Below are 21,275 nucleotides of genomic sequence, written 5' to 3'. Positions count from 1 at the left end.
TAAGTTGAGGGCTATAGGTGATGACAAGTTGTGTTCTATTGTTGGTTTTCTTGGGTCTGTTTCTTGTATAAGATGGTAATCAGGTGGTTTCTTAATTTTTTGGATAGTGTGAAGCAGAGTCTCTCACTGTAGTCAGTACAGTATGTTGATCTTAATGAGTTATTCACTTTCAGTCCTTTGGGTACGATGTCCAACTCTATCACAAAGTTTTATAGCACTATCGCAATAACCAGGGCTTGACAAATCAGTGTACCTACTCGCCCATGGTGAGTAGATTTCAGCCGGTCGCCCCGTTCACCGGTGGTGCGCACATGCGCAATCCGGGTCTGGCGAGTAGATTTTGCCGCGGTTTGCCAAGCCCTAGCAATAACAATAAGATCAGATACAAGTCTGAATATGATTTGTTTGGTTTTTTTAATATAACTAAACTTCAACAGGCCAAAAACCACAAAGCTTCAAGTCTCAGATACTGAAGTATTTATATGAGCTTCAATCACAACAGTATCTGAGCATCTCACAATGATCACAGAATTATTATTTTTTTTTAATCCTTACAACATCCTTGTAAGGCTGGGAATTATTATTCTCATTTTACAGAAGGGAGCTGAGACAGAAAGCAGTTGAAATGCTTGCCCAAGGTCACAGACAATGTCTGCGGTTAAGAAAAGAACTGAAGGCCTCTTGAGCTCCAGTACATTGCTCCAAATCATTCTTCTCACTCTACAATGTATACATCATCAAGTTAACTGACAAACCCGCTACTGTACTTCCTTTTGCAGACCAGTGATGATCCTTTTGCAGACCAGTGGCGATCTATGTTGGTGGAAAAAATACATGCAAGTTTGTGGATAAGTCTAAATATTTTGTGCACCACATGAACAATGCTGGCAGACATCCACATTCACTCACAAGATTGCACAACTATGCCACAGGCAGACTCAAACTATGTCACACTGCGCAGATACACCTGAACCTCTTACTCCAGGTGTCCCTAATCAGGGAATACAGGTGGTTCAGACCCTGGCAGGAAAAGGAGAATGTGGCTCTGCGCACTGCTGCTCCCCCACCTCCCGGCTGGAGGAATGGCAGTGCAGAAAAGTGAGTTCCTAGAGATTTTTCCCCTGACACTCCCAGAATAGCACGGGGCAGTGCCTAGGAGTGGCAGGGGTAGGAGGGCACAGATCCACATACATCCCTGAGAGCAGGGTGACAATAAGCACGCAACTCCCTCCTACCCTACTCTCGCCCCAGCACACTCCGCAAAAAAAAATTCCTTAATCCGGCATATCCTATTTCTCAGGGTTGCCAGATTAAAGAGGTTTAAGTGTACTATGAGGGCATGTCTACACTAGGAAATTATTTAGAAGTGAGTTATTTCAAAATAACTCCTGAATAACTATTTCGAAACAGCATGTTCACACTAAAGGGAAGCCTCGAAATTAGCCCAGGGCACACTCCCTAATGTGGATGCTATCTCAAATTAAGAGCCCCATGAAGCACTGGGGAGTAATTACATTGAATGACTCTGGAGAGTAGTTATTTCAAAATAGCAGCAGTGAGGCATCCACACTACCACCCGCAGCTCTTACTACATTTAAAAGGCAGAGGAGCAGCAGGAAACACAGGGTAAATCTGTTCCGACTGCAGTGAGTCAGTCCCCGCTGTGCCTCTGCTTCCCCTGTCCCCCACAGAGACAGTGCTGGGGGGAACTGGCTTTTAAGACAGCCCCCCCCCCAGCACCAGCTCCTGCCTCCCCCCCCCCCCCCCCGACTCTGACAGAGACAGCAACCGGGGGGTGGAGGGGAGGAAGCAACTAGTCGAGTCACTACTCGACTCTCTGATAAGGTTTGATTATCAGATAGTCAATTAGTCGCTTACATCCCTAGTGTACACCAGGGCTGAAGGAATTCAAGCCTTGTTACTGGTTGGCTATAGCAACAAAATGCAAAACAGCAATGAGGACCAGAGGGCTAAATGGCAAAAACTGAATATGAACAAAGTTCAAGGCACATTGTCAAAAGCTTTCTCTTGCACTATTCCAAAAGCAGATGTAAAAAGACTCTACTCAGAAGAGTAATAGAGAGGTAGCAGTGTTAGTCTGATCTTGGTAAAACAAAAAGAAAAAACACAACACTTTAAAGACTAACAAGATAGTTTATTAGGTGATAAGCTTTTGTGGGGCAAACCCACTTCTTCAGATCATATTCTGAAAGTGAACTGGCATGACCATGTTATATATGGCATGACCATATAGGTTATATATGGTCATGCCAATTCACTTTCAGAATATGATCTGAAGAAGTGGGTCTGCCCCATGAAAGCTTATCACCTATAAACTATCTTGTTAGTCTTTAAAGTGTCACGTATTTCTCCTTTTGTTCTACTCAGAAGAGAAGATCCAAAAGAGATCTATGTGTGGGTTCTGCAATATAAACTATCGAGGGGAACTGGTGCAGTAACACCATCTCTCTCTCTCTGCAAAGCCAAGGCATGACCTGAATATTACACTCAACTCACAAAGTCAAGGAAAATGTACATTTGCATCACAACTACTCTGTACAACAAGTCCATTAAGAAGCATCAATATAAAGCTAACAAACACGTGAGAAGATTTCTTGCAATTAGAGAGCAAAATCTGATCAAAATTTGGTTGGGAAAACACACTCAGTTGTAAGAGTAACTACTTAAATAGGAGGACAATGTAGCACTTTAAAGACTAACAAGATGGTTTATTAGATGATGAGCTTTCGTGGGCCAGACCCACTTCCTCAGATCAAATAGTGGAAGAAAGTAGTCACAACCATATATACCAAAGGATACAATTAAAAAAAATGAACAAATATGAAAAGGACAAATCACATTGCAGAACTGTCATTCATGTTAAAATTGGACACTTACCAACAAGGACTTAACAAGTCTTTGAACTTTCTCACCCATTACCAAGACAGTTTCCCCAATTATCACCTGTAATACCATTAACTCACAAACATCCCACTCTCCCTACCTTTAATATCAGCAATTCACAGACACTTACCTTCCTTCCTCCCCCTTCCCACCCCCCCGCATCCCCCTTCTGTTCTGCAATGTGATTTGTCCTTTTCATATTTGTTCATTTTTTTTAATTGTATCCTTTGGTATATATGGTTGTGACTACTTTCTTCCACTATTTGATCTGAGGAAGTGGGTCTGGCCCACGAAAGCTCATCATCTAATAAACCATCTTGTTAGTCTTTAAAGTGCTACATTGTCCTGCATTTTGCTTCAACTACCCCAGACTAACACGGCTACATTTCTATCACTACTTAAATAGGTGGACTACAGAAAGGAAGAGCGATATTAAAACTGAGAAATTTCCCTTCATTCTATACATCATTTATTCACATTTTTTCCTCCACAATTTACAGTCAGTTTACTCTTTTTTTCCAATGCCCCATCAAATAGGACAGTCCTAATATGCAACTCCAGGTACTGTAAAATAATGTCAAATATGCCAATGAAGTAGAGTCATCTCTAGAACTTTTCTGTGAAACAAACCTGTTTGATCAAAAATGTAGCACACTGGACTGTTTTATGGGTTGGGAGAAAATGAAGTATTATTTTAAAAATGATAGAAATTTAAAAAAAAAAGATGTTAGTGCTTCAAGATTGCAGTGAAAATACTTTGCAGCTAAAACACTTTTTTCTCCTGAGAATTAAAATACCATTTTAGATATATTGTTTGCTCACCACAACATGGTAGAATAAATAGTAACCGGTCTACATGATAAGTAAAAGCACATAATACCCCATATCGTATACAAAGACATGAAATAAAAGAGTAAATTGTGTGTAGTTACAAAGAAAGATCTTCTACAATTGCATAATGTTGACACAAATAACTACCACCTTCTTCACTGAAAGGTTTGCTGAACATATGAAGATATGCACTGCCTCTACTAATTTATACCTATGTGCTTTAGAGATTCTAATTTAAACATTAAAAATATTTAAAATGGCCTCAGGACTTTAAATTAAAAGATCAGGGAAAACCAAATGTGCATAGACGAGCAGTATGACATCACATAGGCAAAACAATCATTTTTGCAAAACTTCACACACCTGAGATCCATTGTGATGCTCTGTAGGATTCTATACAAAGAGCATTTTGACATTCATTAAGGAACACACAACTCAAAGCAAACCATTCAGGTAACCACTTCCGATAATCCGGCACCTTTAGGACTATCAGAAGGGGGGGGCTATGAGGGGTCTGAAGTGGGGTGGGAGGGGATGCCACTCCAGACCCCTCATAGCCCCCCCTTCAGATAGTCCGGCTCTGCCCCAGGCGTCCCTGATTCAGCTACTGCTGGCCAGTTTCAGCAGCAGCTGAATCGGGGATGCCTGCAATAGAGCAGCTGGGGTGCTGCCGGGTTGGTCCGGCAGTGCCAAGGGGCGGCGCTACGGCATCAACCCAGCAGCACCCCAGCTACTCTTGGGGACACCTGGGACAGAGCAGCTGGGGAACTGCCCAGTTGGTCCCACAGCGCCAAAGGACAGCGCTGAGGGACCAACCTGGCAGGACCCCAGCTGCTCTGCCCCAGGGGTCCCCGATTCAACCACTGCTGAAACAGATCAGTGGCTGATTCCAGGAAGCCCGGGGCAGAGCTGTTCTGCCCGGAGCTTCCTGGAATCAGCCGCTGATCTGTTTCAGCAGCGGCTGACTTGGGGACCCCTGGGGCAGAGCAGCTGGGGTCCTGCCGGGTTGGTCCCGCAGCGCCGAGGGGCGGTGCTACGAGACCAACCCCGCAGCACCCCAGCTGCTCTGCCCCAGGCGTCTGGATTCAGCCTGCTGGTCAGTTTCAGCAGTGGCTGAATCCAGACACCTGGGGCAAAGCAGCTGGGGTGCTGCCGGGTTGGTCCCATAGCGCCGCCCCTCGGAGCTGCGGGACCAACCCGGCAGCATCCCAGCTGCTCTGCTCCCGGCTTCCCCGATTCAGCTGCTGGTCAGTTTCAGCAGCAGCTGAATGAGGGAAGCCGGTCCGGCTGCCCCAGTACTTCCGGGTTCCTGATGTTGCCGGACCAGCACCCTCCCCTACCCCCCAAGAAAGAGGCTGGTCCGTCTGGTTTAAAAAAAAAATAAAAAAAAAAAAAAAATCAGAAAACACCATGTAAAACATCCAGTATTTTCTGTTTCTCCTGGCTCGGGCGTTCGCCGGAACATGCGCAGCTCAGGCTGGCTGGGGTGGAGTGGGGTGGGGAGGATGGAGCGTCCCGGGCAGACTTCAAAATGATTGCCTTAAAAGGCCAATGCCTGCTCTGCTCTTAAAATGGCAACTTTTTTTTTTGGTCAACAACTTTTCCCCTAGAGTACCAGCACCGTGTTGTGGGGTTGTGTTTTGTTGTGGTTTTTTTTTTTTTTTTTTAAAAAAAAAACACTGGTCCCAGGAATTGAAGGGGCTGCGACTGTTTTTCAGCCCCAGTCAGTTTCTTTTTTTTTTTTTTTGCTCAATAAGTTTTGCTGATATTGGGGGAGGGTGTGAGGATTTCTCAAAAATCAAAAAGGGAGAGTGATGCTGAAAAGTTTGAGAACCACTGCTTTAGGTGCTGTCATATTCACCTATTTTTCAGTCCTATATTGGGCAAGTATAACTATGTATTTATGGACTAACATAAAAGTGCACTGCCATAACCCAGTTAAAAATTTTTGACATGAACAACTTCAACTGACTAAAGCTGCAACTGATAGTTAAATCTGGTCCAAAAATTAAGGGAAAAACTGAAAGCATTGACAAAATTTGAACCTCCATTTTTCTCCCCCAGATTCACCTTCAATAATTAAGGTTACAATTATGTCATCGAGGTGAGAAAAGTCACAAAATCCATGACTTCCATTGACCTCCTTGATATTTTCGGCCCCTGGGCTGAGTTCCCAGCCAGCTCCCCACCCCCTGCAGTGCCCAGCCCCCACACTGGTGCGGGCACCCCAAGGCAAGGGGACCTCGCAGCAGCCAGGCCACGTACATCCTACTCCCCACAGTAGCAGGCTCCCATTGATCACAGCAAGCCGTTGAACCCATCTCCCCATTTTGTCAGGGATATTTTTAGTGAAAGTCAGGGCTTCTGTGACTTTTTGTTTACTGCCAGTGACGGGTCCATGACTTACTAAAAATATCCCAGACAAAAATTTAGCCTTAAATTATTTATAGGAGTGCTGTAAACATACATGGTGCTTTAGAAAAGTAGAAAGATGTGATTCTCTTCCCCAAAGAACTGTAAAACAAAAACAAATAAAACCACAGGCTAACAGTTCACATACACGAAATTGAGAGCAGGTTATGATTGTACATAACAGATTGCATCAGCACATCTCTGAGCTACACCCCAGGCATCCCTATCCCCGTCATCATCATGAGCCAATCAGACCCATGGATGACAAAGTTCCAGAGTGTTGCTTCCCAAGACTGTGTCATGAAAGCCCTGGCTGAGGTGGGTGCTTCAGTAGCTGCAAGCTGGAGTTGTCTTCTTGCAGGCAGATGGGATGGTACAGCAAGAGGAGGTATGAGGTTGCTGAGGCCAAACAGTCAAAAATACCATAGTATCCCCTGCAGCCAGGAATGAAGGAGAAAAATCCAACCCAGGTTAAACACAGCCACCATAGAAAGGAGAGTTCAATCCAGCACAGGCTGGTCTCAGTGGTGACAGAACAAGGAGCAGTGGTTGTACTGGGGAAGGTCTAGGAAAAACTATTTCACTGAATCACTGGAATGGGTTGCCTAGGGACATGGTGGAATCTCCATCCTTAGAGGTTTATAAGGTCCAGCTCGCCAAAGCCCTGGTTGGGATGATTTAGTTAGGGTTGGCCCTGCTTCAAGCAGGGAGTCGTATTAAATGACTTTCTGAGGTCTCTTTCACTAAGACTACACTGCACCGTAGTTTGAAATAAGATACACAATTTGAATTATTCACATTCTTATTTGGATCTTATTTTGAAATACCTTATTTTGTAATTTGGCACTGTCTACACAGCACCAACTTTCAAAGTAACCCGCTATTCCGAAACGTTCCTTACTCCTTATGGAATGAGATTTACAGGGATGTCAGAATAGTGAACCCGAAATAACAAGTTTGCTTTTAAAACACGGGAAAGCTATTTTGGGATACTCTGGCGTCCCAAAATAGCGTTGCAATGTAGACGTAGCCTTCCAATTCTAATCTTCTATGATTCTTCTGCTCACCCAATACTACTGTATCTATACTTAATTTTTTTTAAAGTGAAAACATTTCAAGTTGATAGACCAATCTTGTTTCAAAATATAATCTGGAAAACACATGCTGAACAAACTAAGATTAAGTTTAGGCTGTGAAATCATTAAATATAAATTGCATTTCTTTAATAAGATATTATATAGAAATTACATGGCAAATCACATTTTCATTTGTTCAAAGCAGAATGCATGAACCTAACTGTTATCTATGATTTACTTTATTAAAATCTTGTGATCACAGGCTTCAATATCAAGTAGTATATTTTAAGGATGCACATTTGCTATTAACTTGCCAATAGCTCAAATCACCTGTTACAGCACAAGCACAGCATCTGTTGTAAATAAGCAGCTGCCAAAACAGAAACAAAAAGTCCTGTGTTTCTACTGCATATTGACCAAAAAATGCAGTTTAAACATTACAGCCACGAGGTCTTTGTACACCGCCTTACCTCAGAATCATCAGTAGATTCTTCATTAGACCTGGTTTCCTGAAAGTAATAATATAAAAAAAAAGCATGAAGAAAAAAAATTCAACATCCGTGCAAAACAAATGATTATTTTTCTTTATTTAATCTTACAAGCCTTTTCATTAAAAACAAAAGGTAAACAGAATTTCAAGTGACTCTGAATGTGTTACAGATGAATGATTATCTTTTCTGTTTTGCTTGTTTATCCATACCCACTCTGTTTAGGACTCCTAACCTGGTGCCACACTGACACTCAGTGGCACTGTTTGGCTGAGATGATACTGTTCACTACCCTAAAGCAGACAGCAACTAATACCAACCACATCATTCTAGCAATGTGCATCATCTAAGGCTCTAAGCAACAGTCAAGTGCTTGTGAAAGGTTTTCCCTCACCAGCAATGGACAATCAATCTTGCAAAGCAATCTCCAGCAGCTTGGCCCACAAGACAGAACTACATGCTCAAGGGAGTCACAGGCCAGCTTCTCAATTTAGCTACTATTTGGCCATTCATTCACTGACTTATCTTGAACAGCCTAAGTCTTTTATTTAAGGATGTAAAATCCTGTTTAAATAGTTAACCAGTTAAACATGATGGGCAGGAAATCAGCCCCTGTCCATGATGGCCCCGAAAGGGCTGGAACACCCTCTGCCAGCATTAGGTGGGGAGTTGCGGCAGCCAAGACTGTAAAGATCACTCATTAAGGGTGATGCTTACAGCTTAAACTTTCACATTCCTACTTTCACAGTTTCCCAAAGAATTCTAATGAGGATGGAAATTAAATAATAACTCTTCGACTTACGCACAATTCACAGAGTGCCTTGCTCAAACCCACAAAGAAACTGTGCCTTTAAAACATCTGCCTTTCAAGACAATGAATCTTAGCATCCTACAAAAAAAGAGAAGAGCCTACTCTTGCTAATCTCTCACCTGTCCACTACTGAAATCTGCTGATGCCATGCCTCCTCAAAGAGGTCAGCAAAATGAAGATTTACTTAACGTATTTATAGTTATCAATAGCAATAAAAGGTTACAACTAATATGCTGACAGTGAACGTAAGCATTTTAACAACAGCCCATGATTTAAACAAAGAACCAACAAAGAGAGAAGTAGTATTTCAAATACTATGAAGTAATATTTTGACAATAAGATATTTAGGTACAGTATTTCATGAGAGACAAAGTTACAGACAATGAGAAAAAGAGATGAAAGGGAAAGAAAATCTAATACTGATGATTGCCAGCATTTCATTTTGCGTTTGTTGGTCCCATTTATTTATTTTCATGCTATAAAAAAAAAATGTGCTTATTGTAACCTCTAAGCACATAGTAAATGCCTTCTCTGCGCGATTGAAGATCGCTTTTAGTAACCAAGCGAAGCAGATTAGAGAGGGAAAAAATAAGTCACATTTCCATTTACTCTTAGTTACTCCATACAAGGCCTTATTATGTTTACAGTTGTCTGCCTTTTCAAGCTTTATTCACTACAGCCAGGCCCATCTCTAAAATACTGTCTTTATGTGTCATGCAACTGTTTATTCTCCTTTCATGTCACAGTTTGGGGAAGGGCAAGTACAATGTACAGTAAAACTCCATTAGTCTGGCATCCAATGCTCTAGCACTCCTGATGGTCTGGCACCACCAGGAACCCGGAAGTGCTGGGGGTAGCCGGACAATTGGAGCTGCTCTGCACCCGGCTTCCACGATTCAGCAACTGCTGAAACTGACCAGCAGCTGAATCGGGGAAGCCGGGGGCAGAACAGCTGGGGTGCTGCCCGGTTGGTCCCGTAGCACCGCCCCTCGGCGCTGCGGGACCAACCTGGCAGCACTCCGGCTCCTCTGCTCTAGGCATCCCTATTCAGCCGCTGCTGAAACTGATCAGCGGCTGACTCCAGGAAGCCTGGGGCAGAGCTGCTCTGCCCCGGGCTTCCCGGAATCTGCCGCTGGTCAGTTTCAGCAGCAGCTGAATAGGGACGCCTGGGGCAGAGCAGCTGGGGTGCTGCTCGGTTGGTCCCCTAGCGCCACCCCTCGGCATTGCGGGACCAACCCAGCAGCACCCTAGCTGCTCTGTCCCAGGCGTCCCCACGAGCAGCTGGGGTGCTGCCGGGTTGGTCTCGCAGTGCTGAGGGGCGGCGCTAGGGGACCAACCCGACAGCACCCCAGCTGCTCTGCCGCAGGCGTCCCTATTCAGCTGCTGCTGAAACTGACCAGCAGCAGCTGAATCAGGGACGCCTGGGGCAGAGCCGGACTATCTGAAGGGGGGGCTATGAGGGGTCTGAGGTGGCATCCCTCCCCACCCCACCACAGACCGCTCATAGCCCCCCCTTCTGATAGTCCGGCAAATCTGATAATCCGGCACCCCCTGGGTTCTAAAGGTGCCGGATTATCGGAAGTTTACTGTATTAAACTTGGGTGTAAAGGTGATAAAATGGGTGTAAAGGTGATAAGGAAGGAGGAAAATCCTGACATTCCTTCAAGTGGACATTTGAAACTTTTTTTTGACTACAGTCTCACTTTTGGATGTAGTTCAAAAAGCTCAGTCTAAAGAGCACAAATTCTAATCACAACTTTTATTGAAAGCATTTTGCAAGTTTACAGTTACTATCTCAAAGAAATTAAATTTTTAGTTAAATGGAGTTTCTTATAAGTCCTACAAATATAGCAGTAAATTATTTTGGCATACAGGGCACTAAACAAATGACACGAGCTGAACCATTGTCCAGCACAAAGTGCAACACAGAATTTATACTCAACATACAGTATGTTATTAGATTTAGAAATGGGGGAGGGAGGATGCCTTTGTTTCATGCACAGCACCAAGCACATCATCAGTAATTAATAAAAGAAACAATGAGATCTACAGTTTTGATAATCTCAGTATTCCCAAAAGATTTCCCTCTTCCAACAACAGAGCTTATAAACAGAAGAAGATAATAGTACAATAAAAATGAACGGATGTGACTATATGAATGGGAGTAATTACAGCCCCAGGCACATAAGCTGTTCCACATGGGCAGGCCCTTATGGCCTCATGGAGTCTCATTTAAGTCAATGAGATTCCACAAAGACCCAGAAATCTACCTGCACAGCACAGCTTCCAGGATCTGAGCAAAAATATCAACATATTGTTCTACATCACCTAAGACTTCAGAAGCTAATTCAAATCACTTATCTATATAAATGCCAAAAAAGTTACTTTACTTACAGGTTTCAGAGATGTAGCCATGTTAGTCTATTTTAGCAAAAACAACAAGACTAAAGACTAACAATTTTATTAGGGCATAAGCTTTCATGAGTAACAATTAGGGATGCTAAGAGGTGGGTAATTGGCTAATCATAATAAGGGAAGGTGCTCTGTTCTGACTTGCACTGGGTCCAGGAGCTACATTAAAATGCAGAGCTGCAAGGTGGATAGGTCCCAGACCCAGCACAAGCCGGGACTGCGCACGGCATACTCAGTCCCGGCTCATGCCCGGGCCGGGGCCAGGACCTACCCCAGCTGTAGCTTTGTATTTTAAATGTAGTAATATCTGGGCAGCTATTACTATGTTTAAAATGCAGAGCTGCAGCAGTCCCGGACCCGACACAAGCTAGGACTAGGGTTGCCAGATGGTTTAACCAAAAATACCGAACACCCGCCCCCCTCCCTCCCCCCCCCAAAAAAAACCACACCAGGGAAAAAATTCTGTTGTGAAAAAAAAAGGGGGGAGACCAAAGTTGAGGGGAAAAAAAAGACCCTAAGCCAGGCATGTCCAAAGTCCGGCCCGCGGGCCAATTGCGGCCCGTGTTCCGGTTTAATACGGACCCCCAGGTAATTTGGCAATATCTATCTTTTATGGCCCCCAACGAATCCATATGTATTGAGATGAATACATTGTAAAATCTCAGTTAATGTCAGTTGGTCTAAATCAGTTATAAATATATTTGGACACAACATGTATACTTGGTGTTATGTTCCTGTTCATATTTTTTTAACTTAAAAGTTGACAGACAACCTTTATTACCAATAATATGTAATGTACTTTACAATGTTCCTGACATATATTTCAGCTTCCTGGATTTTTTTTTTTTCATCTGGCCTTCAGATATGAAAGGCAGAGTGATTTAACACCTGTTTAGATTTGTCATCTATGTGACGAAATGAAAAGTATGCCGTTTGCAATAAACTTTGCATAAAATAGTTAATTTGCATTTAATTTTAATGGTTCAAAGAATGTCAGACAAAATGGTCGGCCCTCACGCATGTTCACTTCATCAAATCCGGCCCTCTTTGAAAAAAGTTTGGACACCCCTGCCCTAAGAGTTATTGAGCAAAAAATAATAATAAAAAAAAATAAAACAAACAGCATGGCCCCTTTAAGAAATGCCTTTGAGGCTTTTTTCCCCATGGCCATCTTGTTTTCTTGGTCAGAGACAGAAGACAGCTCCCCTGCGGAACCAAGTAAGTGGGGAGAGAGAAGGGGGCGGGCTGGGCCCGGTGGCTGAGTGTTTATAGGGTTGCCAGGTGTCCGGTAGTTTCGTCTCCTGGCAAGGGGGGGGGGGGGGGGGGGGGACAGAAAATACCGGATATTTTAGGTGTCCAGTACTTTCTGATTTATTTTTTTTTACCGGACAGGAGGCGAAAATACCAGACTGTCCAGGTCAATACCAGACACCTGGCAACCTTAGCTAAGACTGCTCAGTACCGGCTTGTGCTGGATCCAGAACCGTTATTGCTCTGCATTTTAAATATAGTAAGAACTGCCTGGCTATTTCTACATTTAAAATGCAGAGCTGCAGCAAGCATAGCTCCCAGACCTGGCACGAGCAGGGATTAAGCCAAGCATGCTCAGGGGCTGCTGCCCCAAAGCAGCCCTTGTCTTTGGGAGCTGAGGCTGGCTGTGAACAGCGTCTGCTCCAGCAGCAGCCCCTATCTGCAGGGAGTCCCCGTTCCCCGCTGGGACTCACTGCAGACGGGCTGCTCCATGGATGTGGAATAGCCTCTGCTCGCAGCGAGCCTGGGCCCACCAAGGGCAGAGGCTGCTTTTTGGCAGCCTTCTCTATCGGGGAGGGGGCAGAGGGAGCAGCACAGGAGGAGGTGGGTGCAGGCGGCACTGCGGAGACAATGCTGTGGGAAAACCAACTTTTAAGCCAGCTCCCCCCAGCACCGCCTCCTGATCCCCCCTTGCTGCCTCTGATATAGAAGCAGCAAGGGGGGAATGCGAGTAGTCAACTTGACTAGTCGCTTATATCCCTTGTAGCAATCCACTTCATCAGATACATGAAGTGAAAGATCAGATGGCAGAGATACAGTGATGGGAGTGTTATATCAGTATTAATTTAGTCAGGGTGGATGTGGCTTACTACCAACAGTGATAAGGCGGCGAGAATACCTAAAGGAAAAAATTACTTCTTGTAATTGACTCCTCTTGTTTTTAACTTAGACAGGCATTCAGATACCATTGTGATGGGTGCTGTTAACAACCTAATAGATTGCAACCTAATAGATTGCACATACACATGGGGGGGAAAGCTATACAAACATGTTTTACAATGGAGGAGTGCAATATTATTTCTAAAATGTACAGCTCTGACAGTTTTATAGGAAATGCTGAGCAAAAAATTAAAAGGGAAATCTTGATTTGGAAAGCTAATCAACAGATTCTGCATCACCAGACACAACGCTACCAGTGTTTTTGGGTGTTTCGAATTGACAGGCACTATGCTCACAATACAAGAGAGTTATTCTGAAAAGCTTTCTGCCTGACTTCTCCCATTCCCACAGGTAAAATTGGAACAGTAACTGCAGTCATGACTACAATGGGGTTTCGGTGGGTGGATTTTTTTTAAATGTATGAACCAAGAGGATTATCCCGAATTCCATTTTTTATTTTTAAAATAGTCTCCTAACTGTGAACAGAAAATCCCTGATGAGTGACTAGTAAGTGACCAGAATCCAAAACAGTGAACTAATCACTGTCATTGGCAGGCCCATCACACTCTAGAGTGGAAGCAGGTGGGGAATCAGTGGTGGTGTTGATGTATAATAAAGCCACTTGGCAGATGCTGGTTTTCAAGAAGCCCAAGAACAGAGAAATGACGCACAGATGAGAAAACTGGGAAAATTTACCAATATAGTTAATCTCTGAGCTGGCAGATTTAACAATGTATTTATCTCACCTAATGCAGTTTCCCATCTACATCAGGAGTTGGCAATAATTTTTGATGGGGGGACAACTCCAAGATTTTGGAAAGTGGTTGAGGGCGGCACTCTTCCATGATATTAATGGAGAAGGTGCGAGGTCTGAGACGGAGGTTGGGTGCAGAAGGGAGCTTGGAGTAAGGGAAGAAGTTTTGGTGAATGAGGCTGTAGTGACCTGGGGCACTGGACTGAGTGCAGGGGGTTGGACTGTGACTTAGGGCAAGGAACTGGGGTACAGGAGGAGGTGCAAGGGGTTGGGTTGTAAACTAGGGCAGGAGGGGAGTGATCTGAGGCAGAGGACTGGGGTACCAGATCTGGGAGGGGATATGCATGCAGCAGGGGGGCAGAGAATTTGGGTATATGGAGTAGAGGACAGGAGTGGGGGGGGGGGGGGGGGGGCAGAGGGTTGGGGGAGGGAGAGACCGGGATGCCAGAGGCAGGCTCTGGCCAGGAGACTTACCAGTCAGTAGCCCAGCACTTTCCTGAAGCAGCCTCTCTGCCTGCCCTGTCTCCACACAGGCTGCAGCCATGTCCTCTGTGAATAACTAGGAGCCTCGGAGGGAAGGGGGCACGGTGCTTCTGGCCAGTTTCCTAAAGCCTTCCTTCCTCCCCTTCAGGCTCACAGATTTTAAAGTGAAACCTCCCAGCAGCTGCCTTTCTGAGTGTGAGGGTGGGGCAAAGAATGCCTAGGGCTGCCTGCCGCATCCCCGGGCTAGATCCGGTGGCTTGGCGGGCCGTATTTTGCCCAGGCCTGATCTACATTGTGGGAGGGTTTTTCCTTTATATTAAAAACAGTTGCCATTAACTGACTTAAGGCCCATATCTTAGATATGTAGGGAAGGAGAATCAAAAAGCTTAAATTCCAGTGAAAGTCCACCTGCATACACACACTATTTATAGTTTTTCTCCCATGCATGGAAACTCAAACACCGGTCACTACATGTAAAAGTGAAAAGACCACTCTCATATAACAGCTGAAAGGGAGAGAAGTGCAAACAATTAATTTAGACTGGTTTAATAACCAAAGGTGTTTGTTAATAGACCATAAGCATTTTAATGATACTTTTATATTTGACTGTTTCTTTTTAATATCCACTAATTATTGGTTTTAGTAACAGACAATGGAGAGAACACAAGAGAAACAGTCTCAACCGGTAAAATCCTTAACATTGCAGAAGGGGTACAGCCTATAAATACCAACATTAGGATCGGCCTCCTCCAGAGAACTTAAACTTCTGCATGTTTAGGTATACAATCCTGGGAAAACAGTTCTCCTAAGCTCTCTTATGCCCCTCCAACCCTTTAAAACACACACACACACACCCACCCACCAATAGTCTGTCAAAAAGTATGTGTGTGTCAGTGGAGTAGATATGGAAAAGCCAATTTTCTGAAGGCTTTAAACAAATTATACTTATAGCATATGAAACTGCTACACTTGAGCTAGGAAACTTTTCTTAAATCTATTTTATTCTTGTCTCACATAAGGGAACCACATAAATGCTAAAAGAATAGAGCGAATACTATAGAGCGAATATGTGTAGAACATTCCATCTTAGAAGTAACACATACATTAAAAGAGGACTTGAGGGCCTAGAACAACCAAAATTTCAGCTGACTCCCAGCATATATCCCATCCTACCCTGTACTCATTCCTCAGCTTCCAGCAGGAAATCTCTCCAACCAATTCAGATGGGCTCATTTCTTTCTTCCACCTCTGCATTCTTCATCTTCTGAAGTGAAGCAGCCTGCACATAGCAATTAGCTGTGTGCTGACACCTGCTACCCTGACATTAAATCCTATCTCCCAAAGTTTATTGTAAAATACATTAAAACTAGGTCTCAACGCTGCCCACATTTAAGTGTGTAACACACTGCACAGGAGTAATCCCACTGGCTACGTCTACATTGGCCCCTTTTCCGAAAGGGGCATGCTAATTTCACAGGTCGTAATAGGGAAATCCGCGGGGGATTTAAATAAAAATGTCCGCCGCTTTTTTCCGCATTTTTAAATAAAAATGTCCGCTACTTTTTTCAAAGTAGGAATAAGATCCTCTGGAAAAGGGCTTTTTTTCCGGAGGATCGGGGCCAGTGTAGACGCTCTTTTCCGGCTTTTCTAAAAGCCAGAAAAAAGCGGCGGACATTTTTATTTAAATGCCGCGGGGGATATTTAAATCCCCCGCGGATTTCCCTATTACGACCTGTGAAATTAGCATGCCCCTTTCGGAAAAGGGGCCAGTGTAGACGAGCCCACTGACTATACAGTGTTGACAGGATTGGACCATAAATACATAATATTACCCACTAGCCAATTAGCCCGTCATAAGATGGGATTTTCAGGTCTCTCCTCCATGTCAGTCTTCTCTCCTGAGCCTCTGGTCTGTCTGTCTCTGTGTGTGTGTGTGCACGTGCATGTACTCCTCCTTTCCGCCCCCCCTCCAGTTCTCCTCCGCCTCCTGTCTCTCTCTTCTCCTTCTCCTCCCCCTCCTGCCTCTCACTCGGGGGACGCAGCAGCCTGGCTGAGCAGCATAGAAGTCAGCTGTGCGCCACGGCAGAAGGCGAAGGAGGGTGGGGTGGGGTGGTGACGTTCACGGCCAAGGGGCAGGGCCTGGAGCCGCTGTCATGCCGCACATCACCACCTCGCCCCCCCCTTTGCCTCCCACCATGGCGCTTGGCTGACTTCTGCGCCGCTCAGCCAGGCCGCTACAGGGGAGCAAGCGTCCGTTTAGGTTCCCCCATGGCAGCCCAGCTGAGTGGCGCAGAAGTCAGCCGAGAGCCATGGCGGGAGGCGAAGGTGGGCGGGGCGGTGACGTACATGGCCAGGCCCCGCCCCCGGCCATGTATGTCACTGCCCTGCCCCTCTTCCCCTCCCGCCGTGGCGCTAGGTTGACTTCTGCACTGCTCAGCCGGGCCGCCGCAGGGAGCAAGCAGCACAGGCTGCCCAGAGGGAACAGCCAGCATTTCAGCATTACAGACTCTCAGACACTGGGCTACTATATATATGATTACACTATTTGTAAGGTTATTACAGTAATACTCGCTTCCAGAGTCATGTACTTTTACCAATTGACAAGGCCCCATTCTAAAACTGCTGCACGCAGAGACCAGCAGAATTTGGCTCTGCAGCACAAATGTTGCACAGGCTGACTCCTGGATTCACTTCAAATGTGCTTCAGTCATGCACAGGAATCACCATAGTGGATTCATGTAGTTCAGCATTCCACTACTATATAATTCTAGGGGAAAGAACCCAGCAGCAGGCAGAAATGGGATAAACTACAAGACCACCTCCACACCTCACTGGGTTTCACCCTGATGTGCAATAGTTAAGAGATTGCCTTAAATCAAGGGTGGAAAAAGGGACCACCACAGGACCCAGCCAGTGGCTGCCCTGCCACTCCCCCGCTGCCAAGCCACTCCAGGCCTGGAGATGAGGGAGCACATGAAGTCTCCTCCTCCTAACCTTCGCAAAGGGTGCACGGCAGCTAGAAATGCTATTTTAAAAACAGACAGCATTTCTCTCTAGCTGTCGTACACATCTGGCAAGGCAGGGGGCAATAGACTTCCCGCACTCCCCCCAGCCCCAGGTCCTTATTGGTCTGGGGCTAGGGAGAGTGTGCGAGGTCTCCTCCCACTGCAGAGCTTAAAAAGAAATGCCAGCTGTTCTAAAACAGCTGGCAATTTTCTCTAAGCAAGGGGTTGGGGGGGAGGACATGACTTCATGAGCTTCCCCACCCCCAGGCCAATCAGGGTCTGTGGGAGAAGTCTCCTGCCCCTTCTGGGGCAGCCCAGGGCCACTTCAACCATTTATGAAGTGGCCCCCTTTTAAAAATGTATTGCCCACCTCTGCCCTAAATCCTAAGGCATTACAAATTTAGTATCCCTTTCAAGAAACAGAAATTATCAATGAAGATGACACTTGATAGTCCTGTGATACACATAATAATGAATATCAAACATTGGTTTGGTCTTGCAAAGATTTAAACCCTCTTCTTTGATGTCAGACTATAAAAAAGTTGTTTTTAAAAGATAAAAAATTTAAAGCAAGAGTGGGGGACCACAAACAAGTGAGAAGCAGAAAAAAAACCCAAAAAAACCCACCTCACTGACATGGCACCCTGACTGAGAAGAAAAAAAAGACACTCCCCACATTCTCCTTGCACACCAGAGCCTAGAGAGGCCCATCTAGATTTTGTGTGCTCCAGCTCTGCGATGGGGCAGCAGGGGGACTGGAGTGCAAGCACAGGGTCCCCAATGGGGGGGAAGTGGGAGAACACGCCTTGAAGGGCTAGATGCAAGCAAGGTGGGGGCTGCATCTGGCCCCTAGGCCTAAGGTTTCCCAACCCTGATTTAAAGCATAGTTCTGACCTATACCATGGAATGGCTATGAAAGACTTTAAATTATGGACAAATTCTACACACTTCCCTATACAATACTGTTCTCAAAAAGAGGACTGTCCCCATATAGTATAATATGAGGCATTATAAATATAACTTAAAGCAAATAGTTGGGGTGTATACACACACACACACACACACCAAATAATATTTATTTGGTGTATATATATATATTATATAAAATAGGTCCAACCCACAAGTCACCAATAATCTTGTTTTTAAAACAATATAAGAAATGCTAATACTGTCTTCTCATAATCCACAACTGATTGATACCAGTAACTGATCGGACACATTACTAAACAGTTAAAGTGACAAATTATAGCCACCAAAATCAGTAGGAATTTGATACAAAAAAAACCACCTAATACACGAGTGGTATTTAATAGCCAATATCTTAATCAATGTCCAAGTAGTGTGACGTGTGATTCCGTGCTCTTTCATTCGGGGGTTACGCTATTGTGTACACACAGGTGAAAGAGAACGTGACGACTCTGAACCTTCGACGGAGAGAAGCAGAGTTCCAGCTCAGTTTTAAATGGCTTCGCGCCTACACAAGGTTGGTGTCTTTACAAATAGGGGATACAGAATCAGCTCCCCCATTCTCGGCGCCTCTCTCCCCCCCAGTTCCTGCCTGTTTTGCTGCTGTCCCTTACAATACCTGACCTATCCTACTGCTGCACCCTCAGCGTCCTCCCCAATCTCCACCCCCTCCTGCTGCCCGTGCCCCGCACAACACTCTCCCCACTTTCCCGTCCCCTGCTGCCGCCCCCCATCAAGCTCTCGCTTCCTCTCTGTCAGTGAGCAAGCGCATGGGCCTCTCCGCTCCCCTAGATTAATTCCTCCGCGTGGAGCAAACACCAGGACTCCCCCTGTGCAGCTCTCAGTGCTCCCTGCTCTGGCCCAGCCTTTACCTTCGCTTCTGCTTCCGCCATGGTGCAGCCGCCTGACAGTCATGTGAGAGGCCCCTGAAAGTCAGAGGGCGGCGGAGGCAGTTTGGGTAACGTAGTTTTTCTACTTCCTCTGCCTCTGCTGGGCTTAGAGCTGGCAAAGCGCGGGCGGGCGGGCATCTGCACCTGTGTTGCCATGCCCTTGCTGGGAGGCGGGAAGGGGAGGGAATTAAGCACATTTACAAACTAATAAGGGAGTTTAATGTTTGTGCTTGCCTTAAGGACAGGCAAAACCAGCTCTTCGTACTGTGCATCATTACCATACAATAATAGTGACAGAGCATTGCCAGCCCCAACCACTGAAAAAATTAGCAGCTAGAAACCCCCCCCCCCCCCGTCTTAAAAATATTGAGCAATTTGAACTTGGCATTTTCATGCTTTTTGCCTCAACCATGAGTGCCTCCTCTTTAAAAATGAAAGTTTGAAAGCCTGATGAATTGACATGATTCCAGAAGCTGGGGCTTTAACGAAAAATACCAGTTAGGAGACTTAAAATATAATGGAGAGAGTTGGAATCTTGGTCAGTTCCATAGGAATTAAAAGCTGTTGCTAACTAATGAAAGTTTAGTAGCCCCACATAAAATGATGTTGAGAAGTTACAGATCCCATTTCTCAAACCCACCACCGTGCTTTGCATTGAATTGCAAGTTCTTCAGTTTAGGGAAAATTGTTACTATGGCTATGTCTATACCGAACTGTTATTTTGGAATAACTGACGTTATTTCAAAATAACAAAATGCACGTCTACGCAGCAAGCCATTATCTCAAAATAATGTCGATGTGGAGGACTACTTACTCCGACTCTTGTAACCCTCATTTCATGAAGAGTAAGGGAAGTCGAACAAAGAGTATTTTTCCTTCAACTTTCTGCTGTGTAGATAGCTCTAAAAGCCGATTCAAGCTATTTTTATTTCAGCTACGCAATTGACACAGCTGAAGTTGTGTATTTTAATTTGACTTTTGCCCGGCTAGGTAGACATGGTCTACATGTTTGAAGAGAGTCTAGCACATTGAGACCCAGCTCTCAGTTGGTTTCACTAATCAGAGGTCTTGAAGCGGGGACCAAAATCACCTTCTTCCAGTATTGCCAATTCCTATTATTATTATTTTATTATTTTATTTTATTTATTTTATTTTACAGGTGATAGGATTTTGATTGGGCTAGAGCAAGAGGCCAGTAAAAAGAAGTAAAGCTCCCAGTCTCCAGCAAATTTGAGCTCTGCCTGCGGGAAGACCCCCTCTAATAGCTGTCTCACTCACTTGCCCACCGCTTTGGGGCATAGTGACCAGTCAGAGCTACTGTAGGAAGAATACTCTCTTTTTTTCTCATAAAACATAAGCTCTTACCACTTATTAAAGGAGTCTCTCTATTACCTGTGTCGATCTATAATGCATAGTTTTACAGTTCTGTTAATGTATAATGGAAGATGGAGCAAAAGCATGAGCAAGTTGACTACAATACAGGTCTACAGTAGAAGCAATTTTAAAATATTTAAAATCTCATAAAGGAAAAGAGAGAGTCTTTCAACAACTGATCAGGAATAACCCTGCTACTTTTCACAAGTAGCTTTATATTTTTAATTGTCTTTAATACTGTGTGCCAAGCTGACATTTTATAGTTTAAACCCTTCTTTTTTGGGTTGGTGTGATACACATATGTGATTTCCCTTGCATGAGATTCTGGGGCATAACTCAGGCCATTTACCTAATCTCCATTATGGCATATATTTAACTGAAATAAACCAATTCGGACTAAGGGCTGGAGCCTGCACAAAAGTGTTCATATGCTTCTAAGGGATGCATGTCCACATAATAGTTGCATACTCTGGCTTTAGAGTATCAGAAAATATTCTCCCTAACATATGTCAGTATTTTAATATATACCATCTTTTCTTGTTGTTTTAATACCAAGAGGGTCTTTTTTCTTGTGTAGATTTTAAACCAATCAATTACATCTACTAAAATCTGGGAATACACAGTGAAATCCTAGCCCTATTAAAATCAATGGCAAATTGCTCATTGCCTTCTTTGGGGC

The 21,275-nt window shown here is 44.5% G+C and overlaps 1 protein-coding gene and 1 long non-coding RNA gene across 5 annotated transcripts in view; one reads left to right on the top strand and one right to left on the bottom strand.

Moving 5' to 3' along the window:
• VPS41 (VPS41 subunit of HOPS complex) overlaps positions 1 to 19,296 on the bottom strand; it is a 151,899-nt gene extending 132,603 nt beyond the window's left edge. For 2 of the 3 annotated variants that reach the window (XM_025185171.2, XM_075921736.1), the window contains exons 1-2: positions 19,205 to 19,240; positions 7,694 to 7,732 (exon numbers count right to left, since the gene is read on the bottom strand). In XM_025185171.2, the coding sequence (XP_025040956.1) occupies positions 7,694 to 7,732; positions 19,205 to 19,225 (60 nt within the window). In that variant the 5' untranslated portion in view covers positions 19,226 to 19,240. Of the gene's footprint in view, positions 1 to 7,693; positions 7,733 to 19,204 lie in introns of all 3 variants that reach the window. The other variant, XM_006124074.4, reaches the window with a different exon arrangement.
• On the top strand, positions 18,729 to 20,610 carry LOC142827265 (uncharacterized). 2 transcript variants are annotated; one of them, XR_012901873.1, is made up of 3 exons: positions 18,764 to 18,849; positions 19,125 to 19,290; positions 20,382 to 20,610. It is a non-coding gene; the product is annotated as an uncharacterized LOC142827265 (long non-coding RNA). The 2 variants fall into 2 exon arrangements; XR_012901872.1 differs by lacking the exon at positions 19,125 to 19,290 and having other exon boundaries at positions 18,729 to 18,849.
• The last annotated feature ends 665 nt before the right edge of the window (positions 20,611 to 21,275 follow it).

The sequence above is a fragment of the Pelodiscus sinensis genome, chromosome 2, assembly GCF_049634645.1.
Source record: "Pelodiscus sinensis isolate JC-2024 chromosome 2, ASM4963464v1, whole genome shotgun sequence".
Taxonomy (NCBI): Eukaryota; Metazoa; Chordata; order Testudines; family Trionychidae; genus Pelodiscus; species Pelodiscus sinensis.
The sequence above is the reverse complement of the archived record's forward strand: the minus strand, read 5'-3'. Positions and strand labels throughout refer to the sequence as shown.